This window comes from Gekko japonicus, unplaced genomic scaffold, assembly GCF_001447785.1.
Source record: "Gekko japonicus isolate JY-2015 unplaced genomic scaffold, Gekko_japonicus_V1.1 scaffold738, whole genome shotgun sequence".
Lineage (NCBI taxonomy): Eukaryota > Metazoa > Chordata > Lepidosauria > Squamata > Gekkonidae > Gekko > Gekko japonicus.
This window is the reverse complement of record NW_015173145.1, coordinates 491,274-500,660: the sequence shown is the minus strand read 5'-3', so window position 1 is coordinate 500,660 and position 9,387 is coordinate 491,274. Positions and strand designations below refer to the sequence as shown.

The window sequence follows — 9,387 nt, the reverse complement described above, 5'->3', positions numbered from 1 at the left end:
TGCGGAAGAGACTGGGCAAGGGGAAATGAAGGCTGAAGGACACTGAATTGTGCCTTTGAAAAAACGTTTTTTTTATTTAATACTAGATGCTTAGGGGTCTTTCGGGTTAACAGTGATAGTTAAGATATGAAAAAGATAATATTATAGTTGAATCAGTTCATAATGGGATTAGCGTGATTGAGAGATAACATGTGCCAAGATAACTAGATGATCTCCTCTCTTGGTTTTTTAGATAGTAGTGGGTATCTTTTCTTTATCCCTTACTGTAGTCCCCTTCTCTATTGCTGTTGTAGTTTGTAGTCTTTATAAAAATGCAATTAAAAAAATCCCAGTCACTATTCTTTCAGTCGAATATAGAGCTAGGTATTTTTCCAGCTATCCGAAATGGCTGAGCCCCCAAAATCCTTCAGGATTTTTCGGGACAGCCTGATAGCCGCAGTTAAAGGCCATTTAAATGGCTCACAGTCCCTTTAAACACCTTCCAGGTGAACTTGCCACTGGGAGAAGGCATTTAAAGGAACTGCAGGCCCTTTAAACATCTTCAGAGTTCACCAGCAGTTTGGAGAAGGCATTTAAAGGGACCATGATCCCTTTAAATGCCTTCCCCCCCTCCACTGAAATCAATGGAGAACTGGACCCCTGGTCCCATCTTTTTGAGAATGGAGGGGGGGGTGAGGAGAGGCACCAGCAGCTATGGTTCAAATGTTGTGCCTCTACCACAAAAAACAGGACACTCCCAAGCCCCAGATACCTCCAGATCAATTCCCCATTATACCCTATGAGGATCACTAACTATAATGGTTCCCATAGGGCAGCAGTTCTCAACCTGTGGGTCGCGACCCCTTCACAGGGGTCGCCTAAGACCATCAGAAAACACAAATTTTCGATGGTCTTATGATAGCAACAAAAATAATTTTATGGTTGAGGGTCACCACAACATGAGGAACTGTATTAAAGGGTCGCGGCATTAGGAAGGTTGAGAACCACTGCCATAGGGTATAATGGAGCCGAAAAAATTCGGGATTTCCAAAAAAACCCAAATCCAAATACCATACCAGTATTGGGATTCGGGAATATCAGAAAACACCGCTATTTTGCTTCAATACACCCGAACCTGAAAAATACCAATTTTTTTCTCACATCTCTACTCCAAAAGTTCCATGGATACAGCCTTGTGATTGGTTGGGAGGTTATGTCAAGCAGTTTTCTATAAATTATAGCTTTTTGATGGAAAAGAGAACCTTACCCTTTACTCTTGTTCTCCCTACCCCTCCTGTGCTGCCAGAAAATCTTTGTATTATGTTTTGGACCTCTATGCTTAAGCTGTAAGAACCATCACTGCTGCTGTAAGACCTAAAATACGCAAGTCTGCTAGATAGCTTTGTTATTTTGTGCATTAACACTGCCACAGACCTATATGGCTTGTTTTAAATGTGCTTCTTGAATTTCTTCAGTAAGGCCTACTTTTGCTTTATGTGTGTTACTCAGGGAGTGACTGAAATCAAATCCAGGAACAGCTTAGTTACGTGACTGCACCAAGGCAGAGTCAGCCTTGACAGCATACCACACACACAATACAAATACATATGTCGACCTCACACTCTACATGTTCACTCTTGATAGGATCTGGGGCAAATCTGTTCAAGTGTAAGTTTGAAAAAAAATATCCTTTGCTTTCTACGTAGTGTTGATGCAACAACTGAAAGTTAAGAAGAGTTTTCATACACTGTGTCCTCGTTGAACCCTTTGCTCTTACTTCCTAAGTGTTCCAATTCTTGCCTTCCATACAGCATATTTTTTAAATTACCAACACCAATGCATTATCTTGATGTTGCCCTCAACCATGAGTTATTTCTACCTAGATATGAACTTTCATGTCAGTCTATCACACTACCATTTTACAAGCCTTTGTCACAATTACAGGATAAGTTCAAGTTCACCTTTAAGAAATATGTTTCATGGTAAATTGTTCAGTTTCAGGTAATTTCAAGAATAGTATTCCAGCATAATTTAAATTCAGAATTTCTGCTACTGTGTCTTCCATTAGAGAAGCAGTTTTCTTCTTCTGGAGGTCCCTTAAAAAGTTCTGTTCTGTTCTAGACCCCTGATACAATCACACCCAACCCTTCACAAGGGACAGAACTTTCCTACCTTTCCCCTCCTGCTGCAGCCTAATGCACCCTTAATAACACTGGCCTCATGTTCAGGGGACCTGAGAAGCAGTGCAAAGATACACTATTAGGGTCTACAGAGAGAAGGGAAATCAGCAAAAATCATGCCACTCCCTCTCCACCAGCAAAAGCACCTTTCTGCTGATGGACAAAGACCCCTGGATACAATCACATTGTTCCAGTTTTTAGCTTCAGGTTGCTCTGTGATCACACAATGTAATTGTTCTCCCCGCAAAAGATATCACATAATTAAAAAAAGAAAAAGACTACCTGCTGCTTCCAGCAAGGCTTCTAGTCTTGCTTGAGTTTCTGGATCCACCGTTCGTAGGTCCGCTCCTTCAGCAGCACTTGACAAAAATATCTCTGATGTTGTTTTGAGCACCGGGTTATCCAGATCTTCTTGGTCCAAAATAAATGACTCAACCTATATAGAGAAATATATATTTTTTATTTATTATACTGGATTTCTAACCTGCCATACCCTGCAAATTATTATTCCTGATTAATTTTAACAATTTATTCTAAATCAGAGTAAAGTTTGAGGCGTTGTGCTGTTTCATGGATTTGATCTTTAGGATAAACATTAAAGCTTGAAATTTCAGATCCTAATTGAGTACAATTACAGTCAGATTTAATAGCATAAAAAGTACTATTCTAGATTAGTATTGCACACAAAATGCAGATTACGTACAACGCTGCTGAATTTGCTGGTCCTCCTTGGAAAGGCAGGCCCCATGAACCGTTCCCACTGAACCCTTCCCACTAACTTCATACAGGCTATCACCATAAGTACAAATGATCTGGCTCCCAACTACATCTTATATTCCAGGCTGATAATTTCTGAGGAAAGACTACTCTGCAGAAAACCAGTTTTAACATATGCATTTTATTCATTGGGGGGGGGGGAGCTTCTTGGAACTAATGATGCTTCTTTATCCAGATTAGCAAGCATAGAATTAATATTTCCAAGTTCAGGGCATCCATTCAGTAATGAGAAATTGAATTATTTTAAACTATAAACATTACATGTTTGGCCATTCTGTGTTTGAGCACTCTTGAAGAGAACAGTTTCACAGGTGAAGTTCCAACACTCTCCTAATCTAGATATTAAATTTGTTTTGGCAATCTGCAAGGTCTATAGCAGCTAACACAATGAAAGCAAGCAAATATTTCAGAATGAGTAATGGTCAAATGCCACCACTTTGAGACAGTACATACCAGAAATGAGTTTAGAGAACAGACTGCTTTCACTGCTGCCTTAGAAAAGGGGCAGATAGTAGGTAGAAAGAAAAAAGGTCTCCCTTTTCTGAAATACCTTTAAAGAATGCTTTTGAAGGACTACTACTACTTTAGAAAAGACAGCTCAAAAATGTCTTCCCCTTGTGGAAAGATTTCAGTTAGGGATGGGTACGAAATGAGAAATGAACCACGGTTCAAGCACAAACCAGGCCGGTTCATGGTTCGTTTCAAGACGGTTTTGTTTGGTCGCGTCGTTCCCAAATCAAAAAATGAACTGCCTTTTTTCTGGGGAGGTTTGTTAGAGCTGGGTGTGGACTTCTGGAGGGCCCTAGAAGCACCCATTGCAGTTGTCCATAGCTTGATTGGCAGCTCTGGGAGCTAACCAAAGAGCTCCCATTCTGCTCTATGGGAGCAGATTGTGTGTGTGTGTGCATATGTACACATACACACACATACACACCACACCCTGACTCATCTGCTTTCACTCTGAAGCAGGAAGAGAGAGGAGTTAGTCACTGTGTGAGAATGAGTTAGGAAGAATTGCTTGCTGCGTGGCTGATTTAAGGAGAGGCTAGAGCTGAGCTTTCTTGGTGGCACCTGCTTTGGGGCTATAACTCAGACATCCTAAATCCAATCTTTGCCAACCTTGGAGGGCGGGTGGAGGACAGCCTGCTGAAAACTCCCTGTGAGTTTGGCTTCTCTAACTTGTGAGGGGGCTCCCAAACGCACAAACCAAATGAACCACAAACCAGTTCAGTGAAAAGTTAGTGAAAGCTCATGTAATCAAACAAACCACCATTTTCCTGGTTTGTGCTCATCCCTAGTTTCAGTCAAACAGATGGCAAGAATAGTATATATTACAGGGACTGGGGAAGGGCATAGAAGAGCATTTACTCTGCATGCAGAAGGTCCCAGGTTCAATCCCAGGCATTTCTAGTTAAAAGAGATCAGACAGTAGGTGATGTGGAAGAACCTGAGACCTTCAAAGAGTTGACAATATCGACTTTAATACATTGATGGTGTGATTCAATATAAGACAATTTCATATGTGGTCATTAGAAAGGGAAGAGTTTCCAATTAAGAACAGTGAAGATGTTTAACTGATGGCAGTCGAAAAGTTTTTTTAGACACTGTGAAAGAGCTGAAATGGCATTTTTAAACAAACATTAAGAGAACAGTCATCTTCTATAGTAAAATGTGCCTGCATTAATTCGTGAAAGAGCTGAAATGGCATTTTTAAACATTAAGAGAACAGTAATCTTCTATAGTAAAATGTCCCTGCATTAATTGTTTGGCTGCATACAGATTTTTTCTGTATGATCTGGTGTGATCTGGTCCATGGGGTCGCGAAGAGTCGGACTCGACTGTGCGACTGAATACAGACTTTTGCCTATACATTCTAGAATCTCCCCTAAGACCCATTCATTTTACCAGAATTCACCTTAGCCTATTTCAGATGGAAGGAATAGTATATTTCTCACAATGTATTTACAAATGAACTTTGCCATTCAAAAGGAAGATTACCTGCTGTCTGCTAAAAGATGAAGGAAGCTGCACAAAAGGAGATTCCCTAGGGTCAGACCCTAGGACACCTGGGTACAGGTTGAGGGGTGGGTGGGGGACAATATGTTTTGCACTTGTAAGGCTGCAAAGCAAATATCCCTGTTCTCGGCCAAGTAATATCAGGCTACCTTAAGAAACCATTCTTAATAGAAAATACCATTCAAAACTGGCTTTCAAATATCAATCTGCCTAGCATCCTACAGAAAGGAAGGATTGCTCCAGGTACTCCTATTCTCTAACACTGAAGATCTGCTGGCTACAGAGCAGGCAATTCCCTAGGAAAAACTAGCTTTGAGTATTCGAAAGTGGCAAGCTGATGACCATAAGTGTAATTCTAAATGCCTTGCCGTGAATAGCAATTTGAAGATAAAAAGCTTTAACTGTGTAATCATTATCGTTTTCGGTATAAGAACTGTGAAAAGGACACACACTGTTAAATTGGATGGAAGTCCTGTTGGCAGGAAGGCCTTCCTCTATTCAACAGGAACTATTCCTCTGATTTGCTTTGGAAGAACCTGTTATCTTGTCATGCCAATAATAAAGTGTTTTTAATCAAATTAGTTTCTGAAGCAGAAGTTCCAAAGCAGTCTTTGTCTACTCCTTGTAGCACACTCTGCAGCCAAGAGCATTTTCCACTACATGAAATCCTTCACAGGCACAATGGATGGACTTCAATTTCACATACCACATATGGTCACCAATTCTAGGTTTAAGAAGGGATATTATAGGTGCTCCTAACGAGTTGTTATTCTTCCATGTAGTATGTGGTATGCATTTCTCCAAGTCATCTGGGAGGGTGTGACTGCATATGTGCTGCTTGCTATACAATCTTCTTTCTCACAGCATCATAGTATATGTACTTACACATCCCTCTTTTCCACCATAAACTGTAATGAGGATTTTGCTATAAAAGTTTATTTCAATGCAGATGGGTGGGAAAGGAAGTCTTGTGTCCCTCCAGCTCCACGGTCCTTCAATATGTGTGGCACGGATTTCCCCTCTCATCAGTATAGGAAATGGGATTTCTACTCCCACCCCTAAAGGTGGTGGCAGGACCATGTCAATTTGGAACAAACCTGATGTACACCTGACTTCTGGGAGATAAATGTTTGCTAGGTATAAGAGGAGATGACAATTACAGCTCTGGAGCAGAACTGAGTCTCAGTCAGGAAAAGGGGATGGGCCACAGGGATGCAACAGGGAAATGACTACTTTAAACCGCTACATATAGATTATGGGCTGATGGTCATCAAAGTCCTTATTGCCCAGTTCTATATTCTAAATCCAGGTTTATGCAATACCTTCCATACCATTAAAAAAGGAGAGCAATCCTAAGTAGGTCTACTCTGAATCCTTCTCTAGTCTACTCAATGGGACTTGCTCCCAAGAAAATGTCCTTAGGACTACACTGTCAACTGCCTATGGGGCTAGGACTTGTGCAGAGCAGACACTAATTTCTTCACAGTTCCTGAAAGCAGATCACCCAAAAGGCATTTCAGACTCTATGTTTATTGCTAAGCATGAAGTAAACTCCTAGGGAAGTAGAGGTAAACAATTAAGTTCGAACACGTATAGACTTTCAAAAGAAGAAAGCTGCTTCCTTGGCCAAGTGAAAATGAAGGATGGACCTGAGTTTAAAATAAAGTGGAGAGATGTCATTAAAAACATGGTTGCACTTATTTGTTTAGACGACTGGTGTAAGCTTGCACAGGCCAGACATTTTCCTTTCTAGCTAAAGCTAGAAGGGGTACCCCACCCCAACTGGAGCCATGCATGCGCGGGATTTCCATCCAATGCATCACATGCTCCAGAGGGCAGGCACCTCCTTCCCTCAGTTCCTGTCAAGCCACCGCAAGCCCTGTAGCCAGTCTGTACTTTCTACTCCTTTTTTTTTTTTTTAAGTGAGAGCTCATGGCGGGGCAGGTGGGAAGGAATGTGTGTCTGCACATAAGACACTGATGAACAGCAGTTACAGGTAAGTGCAACTCTGTTTTTAATCTTCCATCCTCTTGTGCAGCCCCACACTGAGACCATTAGCAAGCTACTCACCGCAGGAGGTGGAGTAAGTCTCTCACTGGAACAACACTTGAGAAACAGCCTTGTCCGCATCTGCTTCTTATCTCACTTGCAGATCTAGGGCATACTGTCTTACAAATGCCCCTTCTGACACCCAGGTTGCTTCACTACAAATACCCAGGAGAGGGACCCTCCAATGATATGCAGCCAATGATCCCTATGCTCGAATGGAATGAGCTTTCACCTCCAGTGGGCATGGTTCTCCAGCTGCTGCATAATAGGACCATATGGCAGCCACTACCCATCCAGTGTTCCCTGTAAGCTGAGTTAGTGAGAGCTAGCTCACAGTTTTAGCCTCCGGCTCACACATTTTTGTCTTAGCTCAGGAAGGATGGCTTCATAGCAAACTAATTTATGCAGTAGCCAAATCGCTTGCTCACAACTTTAATGCCGGTAGCTCGCAAAGTAGAATTTTGGCTCACAGGACACCACAGTTTAGAGGGAGCATTGTACCCATCTGGACACTGACTGGGATGATGCAGCCCTACCCTTCTTGGGACCCCAATAATAAATAAACAATGTTTTATCTTTCCTAAACTGTTTGGTTCCTTCCAAGTAATAAAGAAGAGCCCTCCTAATGTCTAGGGTACATAACGCCTTTTCTGCCACCGAACTTGGAGCAAGAAAGAAAACTGATTTTTGTCCATCGTCCAAGAGGGCTGTAGACCAGAATTCCTTACTCAACCCCCTTGCCACCCAGCCGACTTAGTGGTGGATAACCCTTATCCTGAGCTCATCAAAAAAAAGCTAGCCAATCTCTAAATGACACTTGGCAGCTGTTGTGTCGGTTAGTCAGAATTTTTGGGGCTGGCTCTGCTCCCTTTGGGGGTTCTAGGGACATTTAGGCCTCTGGAAACCCTTCCTCTTAAGGAACTATGGTGACTGGAATGGGCACTGAGGATATGTGGATGTGGGTTGATGTTGCTGCCTTTGGTCCTTATAGAAGAGGGTCGCAAAATAGTGTTGACTCTGTGAGATGTGCTGCCTCTGGTTCAAAGCTGGGGGAAAGACACTCAGCAATTTAGCCATCTGACAGCTCCTCTTCATGGCTGCCAGGAATTCATCGGTAGACTGCAAGAACCGCATCAACACTTCAAAGGGGAGATCCTCAACTTGGTATCTGGTTTTCAAAAGAAGGGTCATGTTCCTGAGACAGGAATGTATCTGAAGCCCTATGCCAGACACCACTGACCTGGCCAAAATCTCTGTAGTATGCTTGCCCACACTGGTCTCCAGGAGAACTTGACTGCTTCAGATTGGATGAATTTTGCTAGAGACTGTGAGTCATTTGGTAGCTTATCCAAATACTGGGAGAGTCTTTCCCACAAGAAAAGTTAGTAGCCCCCCCCCCCATGGTCCGATAATTAGTGACATGGAAGTTAAGCAATGATGAGTCATAAAACTTGCTCCCACATGTGTCTAAATGCCGGCTTTCTCTCTCAGCTGGGGAAGAGTGCTGGTCGGGTTGATGGCATGCCTGCATATCCTCAGTGATTAAAGATGACGACGGCAGGTGGGTTAAAAAAAAATACTCAGAAATCCTGTTTCACCCTTTGTAAACTTTCAAACTTCCACGGTGTTGCTTGAGTTGATGATGGTTTTTGCCAAATCAGGACCATGTCCAAAAAACCTTCTAAAATTGGGAAGGCTACTATTCCCAGCAGGTCAAAGTAAAGCCTGCTTAGGATCCTATCCTTAGGTCGGTTGTCAGAGGTAGAGATGTCAGTGTCAAGGGCTATTGCCATTCAATGCATCTGCTCCCTGTAAAGATGAATATTTTCCTTTGAAGATGTAGGATCATCTACAGTGACATCAGGTGACGGGTCCAAAGTGAAGGACTTGAGGATGGTGCTAAGCCCACCTAGTCAAGCAGGATGGAGACATATAATATTGCAGCAAACCCAGTGACTGCCATGACCAAGGTAGTGTGACATTTGATGGAACGAGCTAACCCATGGAAATGTCACGTAGGTCTTCATCCAACACTGAGCCTCTGAAAGAAGCTAAATGAGGCGATGGGGCGTGAGAAGGAACCAAGATGGTCTCCTGACATTGTTCAGGAATGTTTGCCTGGTTTGAACCTGATGGTCCAGGAGCCATGTCAGCTCTCTCATGTTTTGACTTTTGGTGTTTTTAGCAGGCGGATCAGAGTGTGTGTGAGCCCTAGCCAATGGTTCTGATGATGGTTCCACCTCCAGGGAGACCGAGGCCGTACTCTTCGGATGGGCTATATTCCATTCTGGTGGTTGGACCCATTGGTATGAAACAGACAGACAGTGGTCCTGAACGGCAATTGGATTTCAAGGCCAAAGAGTGGAACTCAAAAAGTCAGATCCGA

General features: G+C 42.6%; 1 protein-coding gene across 1 annotated transcript in view; it reads right to left on the bottom strand.

Annotated features, from left to right (window-relative positions):
- The window catches only part of LOC107119731 (ankyrin repeat and KH domain-containing protein 1-like), a 118,775-nt gene that overhangs the window by 91,939 nt on the left and 17,449 nt on the right, over window positions 1-9,387 (bottom strand). The window contains exon 3 of the mRNA XM_015422313.1: window positions 2,442-2,595. Within this exon, the coding sequence (XP_015277799.1) occupies window positions 2,442-2,595 (154 nt within the window). The remainder of the gene's footprint in view (window positions 1-2,441; window positions 2,596-9,387) is intronic.